This window comes from Mastomys coucha, unplaced genomic scaffold, assembly GCF_008632895.1.
Source record: "Mastomys coucha isolate ucsf_1 unplaced genomic scaffold, UCSF_Mcou_1 pScaffold14, whole genome shotgun sequence".
NCBI classification, from domain to species: Eukaryota; Metazoa; Chordata; class Mammalia; order Rodentia; family Muridae; genus Mastomys; species Mastomys coucha.
Window position 1 is genome coordinate 18,119,954 of NW_022196896.1, and position 23,109 is coordinate 18,143,062.

Here is a 23,109-nt window from a genome sequence, read left to right on the forward strand (position 1 = left end):
AGAGAATAAGGGACACAAAAATATTGTGCAATATATTTTCATCTAGTATGTGTACACCATGTACCTCAAGTAGTTTACTTTGATAAACTTTTTTTCTACAAACCTTTTTATGCTATAAAGGGCTTTTGTTGTTGTTTTTGTTGATTAGTTGTTTTTGTTTGTTTCTGGTTTTGGGAGTTTTTTTGTTCTTTTGTTTTTGTTTGTTTTTTTGTTTTTTGTTTTGACTGGAAGGATGTTTTTAGGTTGGGATTTCAGGAGTCTATTAAACTTTTGTAATTTCATTATTTTACTATTAATTGTTCATCCAGAAACCTCCCTAAACCATACAAGGTATTGCTGTTTCTTTTAGTGCCCACCAGAACTTGATGGTAGGATTCTATTGCTGAAGAAACCACCCAGTTTGAGCCCAGGTCATGGAAAAATACAGCTTTTTTTCAGTAGATCTGGAAGCTTCCTTTTTACTGGCTTATTTTCATAGGCTTCAATCTAGACAGGGAAAGGACATTAGGATGTTAATAGAGGATATTCTTAAGAGTCAAATGTAAGTACACATCTTTCTTCCCTCTTCTTTATACTCCACTTGCTTGAGTTCAGCTGTAATGTTAGTGTGCTAGTGTGCTATTGAATGGGGAGGTGATATGTATCACCTAGTGTCCTAGACAGCAATTCCTATCAGCTTGACATGCAAAGTGGCCTTCTGCCTTATCTGTCAGATGGCACCTACTCTACATAATACATCTATAGAATGCATCTACATGTACATAGTGTATTTTTATTCTACCATGTAAACTTGGGAAAATTATTTAAACCCTGTAATCACCATCCCCTTATCTACTGATTGTGTGAATAATAACTGCAATTTATAAACCATTTTTTTATATTTACTTCAAAGACTTCTCCTACACTGTGTCTTTTTTTTCCTGTTGTAGTTAGAGTATATCTTTCAATGCCCCTTGTAGTTGTATGTTGGAAGTATAAGGCTTCAGTATATGATATAGTTTTAGAGGGGATAAAAATAAGTCATGGCAGTTATCAACATTTTAAAAAAATCTAAAAATTTAAAATGAAAGTTAGGTTTATAGATTTTATAAAAATAATGACAGGATTTGACTACATTGATCTTGTAATATTTTAGTTCTAAAAGTATTCCTTTAATGGCTGGGCCATGGATCACTTTTTGTGGGCATGCTTGCTTAAGTTTACCTGTTTTCTACCTTATTATATGACCTTGTGTACTTTCATCAATTAATTTCATAGTCCCTGAATATAGGAGATAGAGAGGTAGGAATATATTACCACAATAATTTTTGTGATCTAGAACACATATCATCAGTATCATAAGGATACTTGATGATTTGCTCTGAGAATTATGTCATCTGCAGGCAAAGCACTTGGTTATCTATTTCACTTCTTGGAAACATTTTCAAATGTGTATACCATCCAGTTTATGTTTGGAATTTCCAAGAAGTAGGTGAAGTAGATGTCTGTCCCAGTTGTAGAAGGTGATAAATAAAAGTAAATTAGGTCTTCATATTTAGGGATATACTCATTTTCATCCACTCCAAAGATGACCTATCCAAATCACAGTTTAGAATACATTTCTAAGATCTATAGGACAAGATGCACATAGACAAAAATAAATACTTCTATAGTTCTTTGAGTGTCAAGTTTTTCAGATATAAAATGAGGATAAGAGTGTGTAATTCATACAGATAGGCAAGAATTAAATGATATACTGTATGTAAATTGACTAAGGTAGTGCCTGACATAAGAAAAAAATTGCTACTTTAAGTTGGCACACTATATCTCAAAGGCTAAGAGAATGGTATGCATTCTCTGATAAGTGGATATTAGCCCAGAAGTTTGGAATACACAAAGTACATACCACAAACCATAAGAAACTCAAGAAGAAGGAAGACCAAAGTGTGGATACTTCATTCATTCTTAAAAGGGGGAACAAAATACCCATGGAAGGAGTTGTAGAGACTAACTATGGAGCAGAGACTAAAGGAAGAACAATTGAGAGACTGCTCCACTTGGGAATCCTTCCCATATTCAGTCATCAAATCTAGACACTATTGTGGATGCAGACAAGTGATGGCTGACAGGAGCCTGATATAGCTATCTCTTGAGAGGTTCTGAGAGTACCCGACTAATACAGAAGTAGAGGCTCACAGCCATTCATTGGACTGAGTACAGGGTCCCCAGTGAAAGAGCTAGAGAAAGGACCCAAGGAGCTGAAGGGTTTGCATCCCCTTAGGACGAACAACAATATGAACTAACTAGTACCCTCAGAGCTCCCAGGGACTAAAACATCAACCAAAGAGTTCACATGATGGGACTAATGGCTCCAGCAGCATGTGTATAGCAGAGGATGGCCTAGTTGGTCATCAATGGGAGGAGATGCCCTTGACTCTGTGAAGGTTCATTCCCCAGTGTAGGGGAATGCCAGGACCAGTAAGCAGGAGGCAGTGGGGTGGTGAGCAGGGGGAGGGAGGAGGGAACAGGGGTTTGTTTTAGTTTTTATTTTTTTCTTTCTTTTTCTTTTTCTTTCTTTCTTTTTTTTTTTTTGGAGGGGAACCTGAGAAAGGAGATATTGTAAATAAAGAAAAGAACTTAATAACAATAGGAAGGGACAGAGACAAATAAGATGATTATAACACTTCAATGTGAAAATCTAAACTTTAAAGAGTTAGGTCTGTATAGTGTTTTCATAACAGTTATGCCAATGAAGAGATCTTGTTACTTAAAGAAAAAGAGAGAGAGAGAGAATGTGCTTTCAAGTTAGTACAATTTTAATTTCTATCATATATCCTTCACATTCTAGTAATATGATGTGGCTAAGTAATAAAAGTACCTTAGATATTTACCAACATCATTAGTTTATACAAATATACAATAGAACAAGTATTTAAAGAATTTAGGTAGATATGTAAAATTGATGATTATTAAATGTGAGTTTTCAAGTGCAATTATGTGAGATCTTTGGAAATGCTCAATGGAAATACATGGACAAACTTAAAAACTGAGTAGCTACTTGATCATTATTTGTCATGCTGTGAGAAAATAATGAAAATACACAGTGTATTAAATTGCATGCTCATCTGGCTGTACGAATCAAGGTAAATAAAATCACATTTTAAAAATACATGTAACTTATTTTATGTCAAATATCAATACAATGTTTTGGAGAAATATCATAGAAGAAATAAGTAGCTATAAATATTTTAATGTGCCACTGTTTGCATAGCCAAAAATAGAAAAAAACTTTTATTGAGGATTTTTATATTCATTGCTACCAAGCAAATATTGGCCAACATGTTTGTCAATGTTTAATCTGAAAGATTGTCATTTTACTAATTACTGAAGTAAGATGTCAAGATGAATATTTGGCATTTCAGATATTGACAACATTTTATTGTAGTTATTAGTTGAAATCACATGAGACAACATTTCAAATGCCCACAAAAGTCATTGCCCAACATTTCATAACAATTTGCCCTATTTCCATATATCTTGTTTACTGATATGTTTACAGTGGAAGAAATTACTCAGGTGAGGACATTGAAGTACAGAAGTTTACCTTTTTCTACTATAGGAATTTCTGATTTATCAGTAAAAGAACTTATTGTCCACTCTTCAAAACCATCTTAGACGATTCCAGTGACTTTCCAGAGTGGGACATATTGAGGTTTTTCACATACATAAAAATTATTTACTATAGACCTAAAACACAGTACATGAAGTTTTCATCAGTTATTGCAAAGATTTAAAAGACTGTATACAGTACAAATGTGTGTGTATGTGTGTATGGATATATGCATATGTATACAAATGACTTGGGAATCATTTTGAGAAATTTTACTATGCTGAATTAAATAACAGCTTTATTCAATTGCAAAAATAAAAGGCTTGGCAAAAAATAATACAAAATTAATATATTAAATTAAAATTCTTGTAATAAAATTGTGTGTGATCCTTACACCTATTCTCCCTGTTTTGTTTTAGCCGGCATTCTCCCCTTTATTTGGAAGCTCACAATAAATTCATCAAACAATATCCTCAAATATTCCGGCATGAAAAAATAGTATTGCCTGAAGTTCCTCCCCAGATTGACAAAAGGTAAAATATTTCTTTTTTTTTTTTGAAAGTGAAATTTATGTGTGGATATATTTGTGCTTTTGACTGTTGGCAGGTGTTCATACTACATAGTGCTGCTGAGTTTCATAATGACAACTTTATATTCTAGGAGATTATATCCTGTGACAAACCAGCTTCTCTGAGTTCCCTTTCTGTCCACTGTCTTCTCTTTTCCTTCCAGTCTCCTTTTAAACTTCATGACATATATTCATCTATTTATATATATTTAAATGATTTTATGTATTCTTGTAAAATATAGGACCCATAAAGGAAAAAAAAACCTTTTTTTTTTTTTAAAGAGTTTGCCTCTTTCACTTAATATGATGGTCTTCAAATATGTCTGTTTTCTTGCAAACAACCTAATGTTTTTGTTTATTTGTTTGTTTTATTTTGTTTTGACTGAGTAAAATTCTGTTGTGTGTATTGGAAATTGTCTTGTTCTAGTTATCTGTTGATAAGCAAGCAAGCCAATCATAAGCTTGACTATTGTGAATGACGTTGCAATAAACATGGATGTACAAGTATCTCTGCTATGTGTTGATATAGAGTCCTTCAGCTATACCTCCAAAAGCTGTATAGGTTGACTAATTTGTGTTCCCTGTGGTCCTTCCGAAGGTGTACTAGCCCCATAGCTTAATGCAGACTTTGGTGGAAAGAGAGGTACTTTACTTATTCATCAGTTTTTCATGCTGCCTTATTCTTTAAATTAAGCCTAGCCACAATAGAACATTATGAAATGTTCCAAAACTACTCAGTTTCCTGAACTGACCACCTGCTGACAAGCTTCCCTCAATATTATAGATAATCCATCTTGAACCATAAACCCACATTAACTCTTTCCTCAACAAGGTACTTCTGGTTTTGTTATATTATTATAGCAGCATAGAAATAACTAATATAGGGTACAAAATATATAATACAACAGGAAAACAAGCAACATTGATTTGTTTATGTGCCCAATCAGCCAATCAAATTAGCTTGAGAAGTATGGGGAGGATTGGTTTCATTTTCATACTTCTTGTGGTAGATTTGGACAGATTAGATTTGTTAAGTTTCAGGTGAGAAAAAAAAAACAAAACATCGCTCTTAAAAATAACTCATTGAGAAATTCACCAGAATCTCTTGTGAATTAACTATGGATTACCACTAAGGTCTGGTTTGCTTGTCCTGAACCACATACCTACTCATATAATGGGGAAATGTTGCTGACACACTAAATAGGAACCACTCGAGTAAAGGTCTGAGGACAAGGAGAATCTATAAAGAAACTAAAGTGTTAAAATTGTAGATGAATGTATAAAAGGTTGTTGAGAATTGCTTGAAGGCGCATAATTCAATAGGTTTGAAAGTTTTTCTTTTTGAAGCTAGGTAATGTATTGAAAGAGTGTGTCTAGTTAGGTTTCTATTGCTGTGATAAAGCACTATAAAAAAGCAACTAGAGAAAATATAGTCTGGCTTACAGACTATAGTTCATCATCAGGAGAATCCAAGGCAGCAACTCGAGGCAGGAAATGAAGCAGAAACTGTTGAAGTTTGGTCTGTTGCTATGTAGTACAATGCTAAATACTGGGCCTGGTTGCTTCAGGGATGAGAGCATCCTCACATACCTCAGGTAATGCTATGTGATCTTGCTCCTATAGCCTATAGCTGGGCAGAAGAGAGGTAGGTGGAATTTTAGTTCCTTGGCTTGGGATCTTAGGAGGAACACAAGAGGAAAGAAGAGGAGGAGGAGAGGAGAAGAGGCCATGGGGTCAGTGTGTCATGAAAACATGGCCATTGCAGGCTGGCCAACTGGAGTTAAGTGCAGCCCAGATCGAATATGGCAAGTTATAACTAGGGGTTATTGATAGGGAAGAAAACATAATTGTATAGAGGGTAGATATCGGCCCAGCTGTAGTGCTTTGAGGCTTATTATAAATATAAAAGTTTGTTTCTTTCATCTGGGAACAAAAGGATTAAATGCAGGAATAATGATTCCTGGAGTGTTTTCCATTCTTGCTCAGCCTGCCTTACAACCCAAGACCACTTCCCCTGGATTAGTAATACCTACAGTGGGATGGCCCCTCTTATCAATTATTTACCAAGAAAATTTTCTACAGAATTGTCTATAGGTCAATGTGAGAGGGGTGAGTTTTCATCTTTCTATATATACCCAGGTTTGTGTCAGAGTGACAAAATCCAACCCAGCACAAAACAAAGACCTTTGAAACCCTATTTACAATAAGAGAGATTGTATACAGTTATTCTCTAACATAGTGCATTAAAATAAATTAATGTCAGGATTAGAAGAAAAGATAGCCAACTATTTAGAAGTTAAACAATAGCTTAAACTCAGACCTTTAAAATATTCCTATAAAATTTTAGGCTAAAAGTCAAAATTGTGCTACATGTTTTAGGTACATATCAAAGAAGTAGAGGAAATAAAAGAAAGCTAGACAAGAGTTGATGGTAAGCTAGGACACATTTCAAAGACAAGGAAAGAGAGTGAGGACATATCAATGAATTGGGAGGAAATATCTGCAAATTCTATATTTGACATGCAGTCCAAAATACAGAAGGAACACAATAGCAAGAAATCAACAAGAGTAAATAATGGACAAATCTTTGGAAGTCACTTCTCAAAGAAGATATTAAAGAACACTTGATGGAATTCAGTATATGCCTCATGGCAAAAGAAAAATTCCAGTTTCATCTCTTGAGCATGCTACAATGTGGCTGTTAACAATATTGAACATTAATCTATATTCTTCATATTAGAAAAAGCAATCTACTTCGTGAGTTAAAATCCACAGTCTATTAAAAATTTGAACTCAGTTGCTGCTCTCACAAGAGTTCTTCATGCAATATATTTATACACACCACTCTAGCTATTATTATTACAAGGTCCTGTATTATAGATAGGAGGGATGTTTTATGTGGATGCTTGCACCTGTCAAGAATTATCTTTTTATTTTCACTCATATTAAACATCAACATAGAAAAGGGAAAAATTCAAACTGCACAGTATATTCAATACCATGATAATAAAGCATGGGTTAAGCAACGTTTTTCAGGAATAAATATAGTCAGGAAACAATTGTTAGCAGATAGTAAATACCTCTGTTATTAAACTATTTTGGATAACTGATCTATGTAATGAGTGACCAGGGTTACTATGTATAGATATGAGAGGGAAGCTTGATTTATTTTTATCTTCCTCTTTGGATGACCTTGATCTCCTTTTTGTCCTAGGGGTACTGCTCCTCGTGGCACTTGGTCTTAGACTGGAAGCCAGGAGCTTCCTGTGGATCTTGTTTGCCTTCAGCTTGTGGTTGTGCTATATAGGGATCCTCTCAAATAAACCATTGACAAAGAACATGCACCACCAGCTTTCCAACAGTCCAAACTAATGGGGACATGTTCTCAATTTCTCATTTCTCTTCCAAAATGACTCCATCTTGTACCTAGTTCCTACAAAACTGGTCAGCTTTGGGTTCAACCAAGTTTTCTTTTTGGTATAGTGGACACTAGAGGAAAGCTCCTTGGGAAGCCTAGGCATAATTTAGCTGTGGCTTAACAGTCACAGAAAGGCATTATTAAAGCTATTGACCAACACCAATGTCTATTATGATTGTTATATTCAATACTGTATAATTAATTTAACTGCTTGGCTCTGGGTATCTGGAGAAGGGCTTGATGTGAAAGTACTTGTAGAGACTGGAAGAACTTCATCTATCATGCGTATGGAGGGAGTAAGGGCTTCTCATGAGTAGTGAAGCTCTTTGGAGTAGTTTCATATTAATGAAAATAAACAGAAGACCTGGCTAAGACATTGAGAAGCATTTCTATTAGAACATTAAAAGATGTTAATTAAAAACTTAAAAAATAGATCAAGGATGAGGTCAAGTTGGTTTGGAATTGTTGGCACTATCTAAATTTTATTTGGAAATATATTAGAAGGTGAATTTCTAGAATATTTTAGGGTAGAAGAAATGAAGTATAGAAGCAGCTGTATTTTGTTTGGTTTTTAAAGAACACTGTGTTGTGACCTTGAAGACTGGAGTTTGGTGTTTTATTTTGTCTAATAACATCAATGTAGCTTTAGAAAGTTCTTATATGCCTTTCACATTTTTTTTTACCCAGAAAAGGCATGAGTTTAACATAATAGCTCAGTGGACAAGCCTTTGATATGGTCACTCTCATTACTACCATATACTAAGGTGTTGCTTCATATAACCATACCATTTGTTCTTGTTTCAGTTTTGAAGAGCTCCCAGGAACTAAACCACCACACACAAAGAGTACACATGGAGGAATCCATGGCTCCATCCACATATGTAGCAGAGGATGGTTTTGTCAGGCATCAATGGGAGGAGAGGCCCTTGGTTCTATGAAGACTTGATGCCCCAGTGTAGGAGAATGCCAGGGCTGGTAGGCAGGAGTTGGTGGTTGGGTGGGGGATGGGATAGGAGGCTTCTGGGGGGGGGGACAGGAGAGGGAATAACATTTGAAATATAAATAAAAAATATCCAAAAAATGATAACCCCTAGTAAATAAATAAATAAATAAGTAGAAAGATAAATCACATAAGATAAAAGGAAATATGGGAAGATGAGCTTTGTAGCACATGCCTTTAATCCCAGCACTCCCTAGGCAGAAGTAGGTAGATCTCTGGGAACTGAAAGCCAGTATGCTCTACCTAGCATGTTCCAGGACAACTAGACTGCTAGACTACATAATAGACTCTATCTCACAAACAAAACAAAACAAAACAAAACAATAACAACAACAACAACAAAGCAATACAAGAAAGGAAGGGTTTATTAGGCTTACAACTTCTGGTTATAATCAGTTGCTGCAGAGAAGTCAAGGTTGGAACTTAAAAGTCTCACATCCACAGTCAACAACCCCCAAAGAGTGAGCACATGGCTCCTTGCTTGTGAGATTTCAACTAGCCTTTTCTCTCTTATGGAATGGTGCCTCCCACAGGAGTGGTCTGTGTCACTCGCAAACAGTCCCTGAAGCCAACCTGCTCTGGATAATTTTTTATTAAGATGCTTTTCCTAGGTGACTCTTGGTCTAGGTCAAGTTGGCAGGTAACAAAAATTAGTACACTATTTTTAAGGAAATCCTCCACCGCCAAAAAAAACCAATAAAACAGTAACATGAAAAAAAGTTACTAGTTGGATGCTGCACAAAATTCCATTATGTTTAAGGAGCTTGCACAACTAAATTACCTCCACATTCAAATCAGAAGACAAAATTCACTCTAGCAGGATTTTCTCTACATTCTAGTATTATTAATGTATGTCAGTTGATGAATCTGTTACTAGGATATTTAATGATGGTTTTTAAAATCAATAGGTCTGGTAGCCATAGTCAGCATTCTAAATAATTTTATTCATTCAAGTGAGCCTATTTACAGAATTATATCTATATTCTATGCTAAGAAGCTGTAGTCGTTATGAACAAATATCGACAAAATGCTAATGTTTATGCTAGTAGGTAGGGCTTCTGCTTTAAGTAATGCTATGGTAATTTCATACGTTTGATCACCAATTAGAACTTCAGTATTTCTACTGAAATTTTTATTTCTTAAAAATAACATGTAGCACTCTAGGAAATGATTTGCAGAGAACTACATCTGTAAATTTGGATAAACAATACAGTTATAAAAGCAAACTAGGTTAATGGTTTACATTTTGAAAAATGTAATTTCTCTGAGAAGTACAAATCGGTATCACAGGTGATTTTTATTTAGAATATATCAAATGAAGCACAATCTACATCTTTGAACAATTATTCAATTTACATTCTTTGAATTTTGATGATTCTTAGGTCTATGAGAAGAAAGATTTAAAAAATTTGAGTGATCAGACAGTAAAAGTTTATAATGTTTGTGAATTAAATAGCTAAAGAAATAGATCAAGTAATAGTAAATCTTGCGTCAGACACTATAACCAAAATTGTTTGCATTAATCCTTTTTTTTCAATAATTAATTTGACTAACACCAATCTAGAGTCTTTTGTGTATCTGGCACCCTACTAGTACAGAGTAAGATAAACATGGCCTTCAGGCTGTAATTGGTGATCTGTGATTAATATTTATGAGCAGTCATTAATCCAGGCTTTTGGATGTTAAGAATAGAAACACTGTTCAAAGGAACAGATATAATAAAAAAGCAGTTGCCTACTGGCCCACCTACATCAGCAGAGGAGGGGTGAAGATGACAAACAGGGAAGATGAAATAAAATATCTAGATGCATACGGACTTCAAACTTCTTTTTTATTTTTATTTTTTATTGGCTATTTTCTTTATTTACATTTCAAATGTTGTCCCTTTTCCAGGTCACCCCTCCTCTGGAAATTCCCTATGCCATTCCCCCTCCCTCTGCTTCTATGAGGGTGTTTCCCCACCTACCCACTCCTACCTCCCCAAACTTCTAATCCCTGTTTGTATCTTCACAGGAACATGACTGGTATGATTTGTACTTTTAGAAGCTCTGGCACAAATAGAAAAAGAACATAAAATTTCCCAACTGAAATAATTCCAAAAAAAAAAAAAAAAAAAAAAAAAAGGAGACTCAGATGGCCTTAGCTTGGGACAAATGGTAACCCATCTGCTCAAAGATAGTGTCTAGATCTGAGTACAGGAGGCATTTTGCACAAAGAGAGTAGCGACTATAACCATGACTCTTTTTCTGCGCATGGCACAAAATTAATATGTGTAGTAATAGTGATTTAAAATTCTATATATTTCCTCAAACAAGTTTAACATCCACACTTTTAAAGACTATGAGAGATTTTTAGATCATTTCAAAAGTGAAAAGAAGTTTTAAAGAAAGGATAGCAATAGAAAAAACTAATTTTATACAAAATTTTGGCATCTCCATCAATGATAAATTTATTCAAAATCCCACTTATTTTAAAAGCAAAAATTAAGGTATATTTACAAGTCTGAATATAATTTATTTAATTTTTATAAAAAGCTATCAATTTTTATATCTTAGTTCCAGAAAAATTATACAGCATAAAACAAAACTATAGTGGTTATTTTAACAAAAATTTCAGATAAAGCTTAAGAATATCCTTCTATCAGATTTGGATTCCCTTTGTCAACGAGAAAGCTCTTTCTAAGAGGCTGGAGATGTAAATTAATGGACAAACGACGGGGAATAATCAGTCCTGTGGAATGATTAGCTATGGCATTTCTTTTAGTGTTTTCACAATTACTAAGGAAAAAAAAGCAGAATTTGGATTACTTTGAAGAAAATATTGAATTAACTATTAGATATATTTTGAGTTCAACAACATCTAAGTTAACAAAAATCAAGAATGAGTTAGCTTCTAAATAAGTATTCCTTAAATTGCATACTTAAAAAAGTATTTCATTAATTTAGTCATTAGAAAGAAAGGAAGAAATATAGAATCATTTTTAAATGTATGACTTGAATGAGCAATCACCAAGTCTATTAATAAAAGTAATGAAAAATAGATACTCAAAATATGTAGCACAAGGAAAAGGTTTATGCTGTAGCAATATATAAACTTCTATTACTTTCCAGCACAAGTTGTTCAAGAGCCATTTTTACTAAAAAAGAAAAAAAAATTGCTCAGCACTTGAACTCCAGGATTCATTCATAGGAGGAATTGTACAATAATAGTGTTCAGGATGTAGAAATATATGGGTAGTTACTGAAGAAGCCACATCTTCTAGGATGATGCTAATCAGCTTACAGAATACAGTAGAATCACCTCGAGAGTATTTATTTAATCATGATCATGGATCTTTGCCCACTCTATACTCTTTAAACTTGTGTCTTTGGTTTGAAGCCAGTATCTCAATACTGTTTTGTAGAAGTTCCTGAGAATATTTTAATAGGATAATGCCTGAACTTTATTCAATACATTTGTCATGAAGTGAACAGATTTTGTGGAGGGAGCTACATAAAGATAGCTTGATGGTAAGGTGAAGTGGAAGTTTCTGCTCTTTCTAAAAACTCAGTTGTACCATGTTTATCAGGAAGCTGTCTTGCGAGAGATCTGTAGCAGTGAACAGTTAAACTGCTTTGACATCCCGGTGGTCACGTTTGCTCTGCACCTACCCAAGAGTCCTCGATTTGTGAATGAAACACACACACACACACACACACACACACACACACACACAGAGTTTACTTTTTAATATGCCTTACTAGCTTAATGGTTGGACACTTCCTGAACATGCCCACAGCTAGCACACTCCCCTCCAGTGTTCCCGAGTTAACACCTTTTAAAATCTATATTTTATCTCTGCTACCCAAGGCCCTACTGGGGGAGTGGCCCTTTTTGGATACTTTCCTGGATTCTTATATGTCTGTGGGCCTTTAAGTCTGCTCTCTTTGCTTCTCTGTCATGATGTAGTGCATACTCTGCCTGTCTCATGTTGAGATCTCTTCCTCTTCTCCCTGTGTATCTTTCCCAGGAGTCCTAAAAGTCTTGTCTTTTTCACCCTGCCCAGCCTTTGGCTCTTTATTTATTAATCAAAAACCACTTGGAGACAGTGACCCTCAACATCTGTACATGCAGATTCTGTGTGATTTAGGATGCCAAATTAAGACAAAGCATTGGACCCAATCCCCAACAGAGATCATGTGATGTTTCCTGAAAACAGACCCTTAAGAGGGAATTTGATGTTTAGAAAGACGATATATAGAACCCTACAAACAATAAGAGGACACTCTTGCATTGGTATGCTTCACTAGTCTTTGCTGGCTGTACAATGCTTCACTAGTCTTCATTTGGTAGAGTAGGAGAGAAATTCATCAAAGAACTCGTGTTATTCTGGCTGATTCTGGCTGCTTCTACTGACTAATATGACTCAGTAGTACCTTGTGGTTTCTACTGGATCGTGCTACCTCTACTGATTTTTGTTTGATGTCCCATCCCAAGGAACTACTTCTAAGCAGACCCATAGCCCCCCTAGTCCTATTAATGGTCTTTCTCCCTTACTTTTGGACAATGAGCTTAGAAGGAAGGTTGAAACATTAAAGAACCCTAAAAAAGAGTAGACTTTGAAAAATCTAAGCCTACAGTAAGGAATCAGCTTTTCTTGGCCTGCAGCTAGCTGAGGATCCAGATTCTCACAAACGGGAAGAAATGCGGCTGTGATTTGTCTGTGGCTTTAGGGTACAGAGCTTTGAGTGGGTCAGGCGAAGGGAGTCTACTGAAAAGGAATTCTGAAAAATCAAGAAGAGAACAGAAATGATATATGAAGTACGAATAAAAGAGTGTAGTCTCTCCATTTCAGGAGCCAGAGCAGACCTTTCTCTCAGCCACACTGCAACAGAGCTACCTTTAGCTCCCCAAATCACACGGCAACCTGCATGTCCGGATGCCAAGGGTCAGTGTCTCCAACTGCTTTTGATCAATCAATAAAGAGCCAAAGGCCAATGGCTGGGCAGGCTGAAAGAGGCAGGACTTTTAGGACTCCTGGGAAAGAAACATAGGGATAAGACGAAGGGATTCTGTCCTGTGAGAGGCGTAGAATAGCCCACATCATGACAGAGAAGCAGAAGGAGCAGAGTTTGTTTTTTGTTTTTTTGTTTTGTTTTGTTTTTTTGTTTTTTAAGACAGGGTTTCTCTGTATAGCACTGGCTGTCCTGGAACTCACTCTGTAGACCAGGATGGCCTCGAACTCAGAAATCCGCCTGCCTCTGCCTCCCAAGTGCTGGGATTAAAGGCGTGCGCCACCACCGCCCGGCAAGAAGGAGCAAACTTAAATGCCCACTGACATGTAAGAATCCAGGATCGGGTCTGGGGTAGCTGAGATGAAATATAGATTTCAAAAAGTGTTAGTTCAGGAATACTGGAGGGGAGTGTGGGCTCGCCACAGGGACATTCAGGAAGGACACAATCATATTTGATTGGCGGACATCCAGCTAACTATTAAATTAATTAGATGAAAGATACTTTAAAGGCAGGAGAGTCCAAGGTAGCCTTTAGAAAGCAGAAGTTTCCAGGTTTATGACTCATGTAGTAGCAGAATTTTGTGAAATACTTTTCTGCTTGTGTATATTTTTGGTATCTATGTATGTGTGTCTTTCCTTGGTTTGGGCGACTTTTGTTCCATGGTCTTTTAAAGATCGTCTTTGTCCCACAGATTGGGATTCTTCTCTCTTGTCTATGCCTGTAGTTGGAAGATTTGGTCTTTTCATGATGGCTTTCATTTCCAACACATTCCTTTATGTGACCCTGCTTCATAGTCTTTGATTGTTTTGTCTACTTCTTCTACTTTATCTTTAAGTCCTAGTAGTCTCTCTTATGCTTGATTTATCTTACTATGTCTTTTTAAGTTTTATAATTGTGTTGATGAGTTTTTTCAATTCTGTCTTCAATTAAGCTTGAGTTCTTTTCAGTGTCTCTACATCTTTACTTAATTTGGTTCTCAAGTCGTAGATTTTTTTAATCATTTCTATCTACCTTAAATTTCTGTTTTCTATGGCATCATTGAAGTGTTTCCTCTCTCTCTATTTCTTGATTCATTTCTTTACCTCTTCCTCAAGCTCAATATATTCCTTGATAGAACTTATCTTTTTTCTTTTTAATTTTGTGCCCTGGTATTTATTCAGGCAATTCTTCTTGGGGATTGTTATAGGACTATTGAAGATATTTTTTCTGTGGAGGGGATTAGTTGGTGTAAATATTGCCATGATCTTTTATATTATTTGTACTTTTTATGTGAGATCTAAGAAGTTTTAGGTTGTTAAGTTTGATATGAACTTATCGACCAGAGTCAGAGCACAGAATATGCAGTCCAGGTAAGACTTAAAGATTCAATTTAGCTAAGGTGGAATGAAGTCAGGTGAACACAGTAGGCAGAGTTGGCATGAAAAGGGATTCATCCTAGTCTTAGCCTGAAGTTTGGATGCATAGCTGGAGCTTGGAGATTTGAGGAGAGGAAAATTAGGTACACACAGTTAGACCTTGGAGCAATTTGTACATAACATGGCTGAATCATAAGAGTGGGTATTGTAGGGTTTGTGGGTATGTTCCAAGGTACCCCCAACAGGGTCTTCAGTTTGGGGTGGTGTTGGAAATAGGTATCTCTATAATTAGCTAGGGTATTCACATGGAGTGCTTGAGAAGGGTGTGTAGAAAGGGGGATCTGATGGATTCACTAGCTATGCCCTGGTGAAAGAAATATAGGACCTGGCTGGATTGAAAAGTTGTATGTGGTCGGTTGCCATTTTCTAGGAGTTGATGAAAGATGTCTATTTGAATGCTGAAAGATGACTGTAAATTTATTAAGTTTAATAGCAAATCATACATTGCATTTAATATGCACAACATGGAAATTTGAAAATTTTCCCCATAAAAATGTTTTAATAAAGTCTTACTAGTCTCTTAAATTAATTAGACGAAAGATACTTTAAAGGCAGGAGAGTCCAAGGTAGCCTTTAGAAAGCAGAAGTTTCCAGGTTTATGACTCATGTAGTAGCAGAATTTTGTGAAATACTTTTCTTACTCTGTATTATATCACTTTTAATTATATAATTCTGGGGAAGAACTTTTTGACCTTATTCGTAGCAGAGAGACCACTTTTACAGTACCCTCAATTGACAGCGGCAGCCTGCTCTCAGAGATCTCTTTTGGGTACACGTCTCATGGGCCTATAATTTTGAATGGTCAGTCAGCCATGTTACTTATCACTTCTAAGCTGTCCAATTATATCAAAGCAAAGTAGTCACGTAAGCTTTGACTAAAGCCATTAATGGTTAGAGTAACACAGATGTCTGACTTGGGACTCAGAAATCTACTTGGTGTAATATCAATACACATGTAGATTTCATGTGAGTTAAATTAGTAAAAGACTTATCTGAAATATACGCAATTCTATATTATATTAATGTATTAAACAGTAATATACTGAGTATCACATATTAATATATACTATATATGTTTCCTAAAAATGTTTGAAGACAGTAGTTTTGTTCACTGAATCTATAGCCTTGATGGATTATACATTTTTTTTCTAAAAGCATGATTTGTAGAGGATATTAGAAAATAAATAAAAATATTTGGAAATGAAGCAAGGGAAACCAAAGCAAATGATTTCTGATAAACTGAAAGGTTTGAATGTCTATATAACTGCTTTGCGAGCTTGTGTTTTAAATGCATCTTCCTCCCAAGTCTTGTTTAAGTTACCTACATGATACAGTTAAATCCAAGGACTGCTTATTTCTTGCTACCTTGCATCTTTCCTCAGGATCATTAATAAATGTTTAAACCACATGATAATTGAAAGGGACATATGTACTTTAAGTTAGCATAATTGAGACTGCCCACTTATGATCACAGAAACCATATTTTCTCTGAAGTTCTGAGGTTTATTAAGTGTGAATTTTTCCCTTTTGTATTTACAAAGCTAGAGCCATAGCAATTATGATGTGCTCTAAAAATACAAAGTACACTACCTGAAAAGAGAGAACATGATTATACCTTATCATGTATCTCTTCATTTGAACAATACATACTGAGAAACGACTGAGTGCTAAATGCAACCCAGCCAGGGTCCTTGCATCAGAGCTTGGCAGTGGTGACAGGCTCTGAGTAAGAAGTGATAATTGCAGGATGACATGCCAAAGGAGCCCGCAGAAAAGGGGTATGACATTAGATCAGAGAGTGTACAGGAACCTCAAGCAAGGCATTTCAGGGAAACTCAAAGTTGTCCAAGAGATGTGCAAAGAAACAAAGAAAACCATGGGAGACATTGTCTACATTATTGATTATCCAAATATTGGTAAAGCAATTTTAGTTGCTGCTAGAATTGCTCAGTTTGATACTTGTTTCCAGGAATTTAGTTCATGTTTTTTTAAAATGCAAACTTATAGATAGTCTGTCTCCTGAGTATTAAGGGATGGGTGTGGTGACTGGAAATAAAGACAGAAAAGGAAAACACAAGGTAACATTTGGATCTTTTGGAAATTGTTATGAACAGAAGAAAATGGAAGAGCTGCACAAAACATCTCTCATCTCAAAGGGCCTGAAAGAGAGGAGTTTAGTCTGAGCCAAATATAAATGGCCATGCAAGGGAGCATGAATTCATGGTGTTCTGTATAACATGTTCTAACATGTAAGCCATTTGATGACTATGAAAGTTCTTTTATAGTCACTCTTAAAAATAACAAAGGAAAACCCATATAGGCAGTCTATAACTGAAGCTGTCACAACTCTGCTTTAACAAAGTTTACTATGATGAGTGGGTGTCTAGGCCATGGTTGGGTCTCAAGGTGAGTGGGAGATTATTAGACAGAAACTATAGAATTACAGAGAATATGTAGACATGATGGGGACTTAAAGAGGAGAGGTTCTACTTTTAATATCAGAGAGGAGCTTCATTAAGAATGGGAATAATAGACGATATTAAAATACCACTTTGAAAGAGACATCATGGCAATTCCAGAGGAGTAATTTCAGAGGGTAGCCTTCATTTCCAGACCTACTCCCTGAGCAGTCTTTCTGAGGAGTTTCCTAACAATTTCAAAATAAAATTGTGACTTTGTTTTGTAACTTTTTAGAGCTGGTAAAAGGAATCACATCATGTGGTTTAGTTCAGTGTAAAAGATGTGACATGGAGTGTGACTGGTTGAGAGTTGTCAAGTCACAGCACAGACTGCTCCTTACATCTCTGCCCCAGACAGAGCTGCATGGAAGAATGGCCTTATTAAGGCTGTAGATCAGGCCAAACACATACACCCACACCCACACCCACCATAATACCATATACAAAACATTCCCCTCCATAATAGACATACACAGATACATATACATACAGCACACACACACAAACACTCCCCTCTACATACACATAGAAACACACAGAGATATATATATATATATACACTACACACACACACACACACACACACACACACATATACACACACATATAAACATTCCCCTCTACATACACATAGAAACACACAAACACAGACACATATGTCACACGGAAACAGTCCTCTCCACACAAATATAGACCCACACACAGATATATACATGTACAACACACACACACCAAATTGCCATAAATCAAAGCCTTTCCTTATATATTGGAGAAAACCCCCAGTAGTAGGTTACTGCAAAGTGACAAAGCCTCTGCTATCAATTCTAAATATTAATTTTAGCATTTGGGTTGGTAGAGTTAGTGGTCTGTTAGTCTATTTTAAAGGGTTTATCTGATAATTGAAAGATGTCAGGCCAGACACAGGTAGGGAATGAATGGCTACAATGGAAGTAGAGTTAGCCCAGGATACTTTGGCTCTATATATGCCACATTCTAACTTTGCACAATTATAAAATTCTAATCAGTCAGTCAGTCAGTCTTGTTGAAACTTTATGTGTATTTGTGTGTGCATATGTCTGGGCACCACATACATACATACCTGCAGAGTCTAGAAAAATTCACTGGATCCCTTGGAATTGGAGTTATAGTTGTGAACCACCATGTGGGTGCTAGGAATTGAATCTGTGTCCTCTGTAAGAGCAAACTACTGAGCAGTCTATGAGCTCAGAGAATCTTCAACATAGCATTTGTTTTTTCTAAGAACTTTATTTCATGGAAGTTTAGAGATATTTCACTAATTGCTTTAGTGCTGCTTTTGTATTCTTCCTTGGGTCCAAAATCAAACACATTCCTGTGGAAAATAAAATGGGATAGACCAGTGCATTATGACAAAAAGATGACACTATTTAGAAATTGCCTATATGGGTAAGATTTCCTGGCATTAAGCTAGAAGATACAAGAAGGTTTAGGTCTGATTTTTTAAAAACATTTTTTGCCATTAGAATAGTGACAGCAAGATAACATCTGTCCAAACACTGGGAGTAACTGAGACCAGCTGGACCCAGGCACAGAGGAACTCCACCAGCCCAGTGGCACTGGTTCCTTCCAGTCTGTGGGCAGGTGCCCTGAGCAGACCTTGGGCACAAATTCTGCACAACACCCAGAGGAAGCTCCACTCCCAGGCTCTCTAACAAGCCTAGGATCAGAGGATCAGAACCAGCCCTACAACACCTAGAGGAAGTTCCACTCCCAAATGCTCTAACAAGCCCAGGATCAGAGGATCAGAGGTGAGGAGGACATAACATCTGTCTCAACACTGGGAGTAACTGGGACCAATTGGACCTAGGCACTCTGGAACTCTGTCAGCCCAGTGGCACGGGTTCCCTCCAGTCTGTCTGGGCTGGTGCTCTGAGTAGACCTTGGGTGCAAATTTTGCAGCCAGTCCCACAACACCCAGAGGAAGCTCCATTCCCAGGCTCTCTAATGAGTCCAGGATCACAGGATCCCAGAATCGCAGAATCCCAGAGACAGCTTGACTCTGGAAAGTTCTGACACAACTAGGATCACAGGTAGGAGAGACCCCAGTCAGATTTAGTGAGGGCAGGTAGCACTAGAGATAACCAAATGTCCAGAGGCAAGCGTGAGAACATAAGCAACAGAAACCAAGGTTAGTTGGCATCATCAGAACCCAATTATCCCACCATAGCAAGTCCTGGACACACCATCACATCAGAAAAGCAAGATTCAGATATAAAATCAATTTTTACAATGATACAGGACTTTAAGAATGACATAACCCCTTCAAAGAAATACAGGAGAACACAGGTATTAAGCTAGAAGCCCTTAAAGATGAAACAGAAAAATCCCTTAAAGAATTACAGGAATACACAATCAAAGAGCTGAAGGAAATGAACAAAACCAACCAGGTTCTAAAAATGGAACTAGAAACAATAAAGAAATCACAAAGGGAAACAACTCTGGAGTTAAAAAACCTAAGAAAGAGATCAGGAGTCATAGATGCAAGCATAACCAACAGAATACAAGAGAGAGAAGAGAGAATCTCAGAGGCAGAAGACACCATAGAAAGCATTGACACAACAAAAAGAAAATGCAAAAAGCAAAAAGCTCCTAACCCAAAACATCCAAGAAATCCAGGACATAATGAAAAGACCAATTCTAAGGAAAATAGGTATAGAAGAGAGTGAAGACTCCCAACTTAAAGGACCAATAAATATCTTCAACAGAATTATAGAAGAAAACTTCCCTAACCTAAAGAAAGGGATGCCCATGAACATATAAGAAGCCTACAGAACTCCAAATAGACTGGACCAGAAAAGAAATTACTCCCATCACATAATAATCAAAACACCAAATGCATTAAACAAAGAAAGAGTTTTAAAAGCAGTAAGGGAAAAAGATCAAGTAACAATAAAGGCAGGCCTATCAGAATTACAGCAGACTTCTCACCAGAGACTATGAAACCTAGAAGATTCTGGGCAGATGTCATACAGATCCTACAAGAACACAAATGCCAGCCCAGACTACTATACTCATCAAACCTCTCAATTACCATAGATGGAGAAAACAAGATATTCCATGACAAAACCAAATTTACACAATATCTTTCCACAAATCAAGCCCTACAAAGGATAGTAGGTGGAAAACACCAACATAAGGAGCAAAACTACAACCTAGAAGAAGCAAGAAAGTAATCTTTCAACAAACCCATACAAACACAATTCTACCTCTAACAACAAAACAATAGGAAGTAACAATTCCTTTTTTTAATACCTTAATGTAAAAATTAATATTACCAACATATCCTAATTGATTGAAGTCCAAAAATATGAGAAATTAGAAATGTGTTGGCTGTCATCCAGTGGTCTCTCTAATTTGGTAATTGGAGAAATAGTTCAAATATTGTACAATTCATATACACTTTCTGCTTGTTTGTACCTGACAGTGTCTTGCTATGTACCACATAATGGTCTTGAAATCAAGCTTCTCCTAGCTCAGCCTCTCTATTAGTAGGATTGTTTATTTGTTGTTTTTACACTATACTATGGTTTTCAGAACAGCTTACATATTTCAAAGGTTTATACAGCCAAAAGAAACTTAGACAAACTGGGAAGTGGCTTATAAGAGAACAACAAAGAATGAGACTGAATGCTTTGCTTGTTCTTTGTAACTATTGTATAAAGGTTGAAGAATATGGCTTTATAAGTTACTCTTTTTCTGAGATGAATGCTTTCAAAATCACCATAGCCAATGAACCAGATTCTTACTCTCACCTAATATCTGTGCCACCCTCCAAGCAGAGCCAAGGTTCATTGAAATGGTTGGTGAATGACTTCATGGATAGACCATCTTAATACACACACCATTTCTCAAATGAATGTAACCTGTTCTCTGTGGGCTGACAATGAAGATGCTCACTCAAGTCAAATAGCTTTGACCATAGCAGGAAATCTGTATCCAAAAATTGTACCTACAATTCATTCCTTGGCACAGCAGAACTGTCAACTCTCAGTTTGACTATAATGGAGGTAAAATCCTTTGGTGATGTGAGGGTCATCGAAGTACAGCCTTATTACAATGAACTCCAACGTCTAAAACTTGGTCTTATTTTGGGCTTATACCACAGTAAGAGCCAAGTTTTTAAACTCTATTAAAAACAAAACAAAAAACAAACAAACAAAAAGACTTTATGTTCTTTTAACAAAACTAGTAGTGATATATTATTTTAAGATATCATACAGTTAATATATTTGGAGTTGTTTAAAATTTATATTGAGAAAACTTATATTTTCAGTATTGCTGTACACAGGCATCTACAATTGATTGTCTTATATCAAACAACTTTTATAACATGAATTTTTATTGTTACAATATTTTATAAATTTTAAAGAATATGATAAAATAAAAAATAACCTGAAAGGTATGGCATGTATTGAAGGGGGGGTCTCTGGGAAGAGTTGGAGTACAAATGGGGAAGAAGAATGTGATGTAATTCTATTTACTTAAAATACATTTTTAAATGTTAACAAATTCAGATAAATTGAAACTATGTATCTGTTCTCATCATAATTCAATAAAAATTAAATCAACTTAAAAAACAGAAATGAATATGGCTGTGATGACTAATTTTAAGATGTTTATAGTTTATAATTGGAAAACAACAATTTAAAAAATTGTTCTATGTGGCAATACCACTGATAAATAATTCTGTTGTATGGAAAAGGAAGAATAGTTGTTAATTTGAAAAATTTCCTTGAATTATATAATATTTTAAATGTTTGCACGTTATATCATATAATCAAATTATGTATAGTGAAGATAAATACATTAATTTCTAAACATATGGTACAATGGAGTACAAATATAACTACATTAGTGACTGAAAAAAATGGAAGCAGTAAGAAAGAATGGTCTTCAAATGTTAATTTGATGAGCATTAAATGTTGAAATGATGTATTTCTACTGCTGTAAATAAAGTAAAACTCTATGTAATATTTTTATGTATTGTGAAATATTATTATTGTTTCCTTGTTCAGCAAATCTGGTCTAAAGGCAGCAAAGAAACACTCACTGGAGAAATCACACAATGTATCTACATATATTAGACAAGTTCGTGGTTGTTTTGATGAAGAAGAAATATCTCCAGAAGCATTCCTGGAGTTCTTAGATATCTTAAAGAAGCTGTGAGTATTCTTAATGGAGCAATTTATTTCACTGAAGATGATTGTAACTAGCTGTTTTTAGTTGGTTGCTTGAAAATGCATGTGCATTATTTATTCATGAGTGCTGGGATCAGAAGAGAAATGCCTGTAGACTATTCTATGACAACAACCTTCATGAACTCAATATTCATGGTGAGCTGTGGATAGCTACCATTTTTAGTTTCACATGTACTGATGTTAAGTAAAATTTATGCTTATGATTTCATTAGTTTTTGAATATTTGATGGCTTTGCACAGAACTTAAATTGTCTTTTCTATCACAGAGCCTTTAAATGCATTTACCTTTTATTATCTGTCATTTCCTGAAGCATTTTGTCTTGTAACTGGGACACCACTGCTTAGTTGTAGAAAGAAAAGGAGAGAGGTGGAACACATGAACAGGGAAGATAATGGGATAATATAATTACATCATCTAACACTTCTCT

At 35.7% G+C, this 23,109-nt stretch overlaps 1 protein-coding gene across 1 annotated transcript in view; it reads left to right on the plus strand.

Moving 5' to 3' along the window:
* Cnbd1 (cyclic nucleotide binding domain containing 1) overlaps positions 1-23,109 on the plus strand; it is a 367,377-nt gene that overhangs the window by 29,022 nt on the left and 315,246 nt on the right. Inside the window, exons 3-4 of the mRNA XM_031366537.1 lie at positions 4,009-4,122; positions 22,499-22,645. Of these exons, the coding sequence (XP_031222397.1) occupies positions 4,009-4,122; positions 22,499-22,645 (261 nt within the window). The remainder of the gene's footprint in view (positions 1-4,008; positions 4,123-22,498; positions 22,646-23,109) is intronic.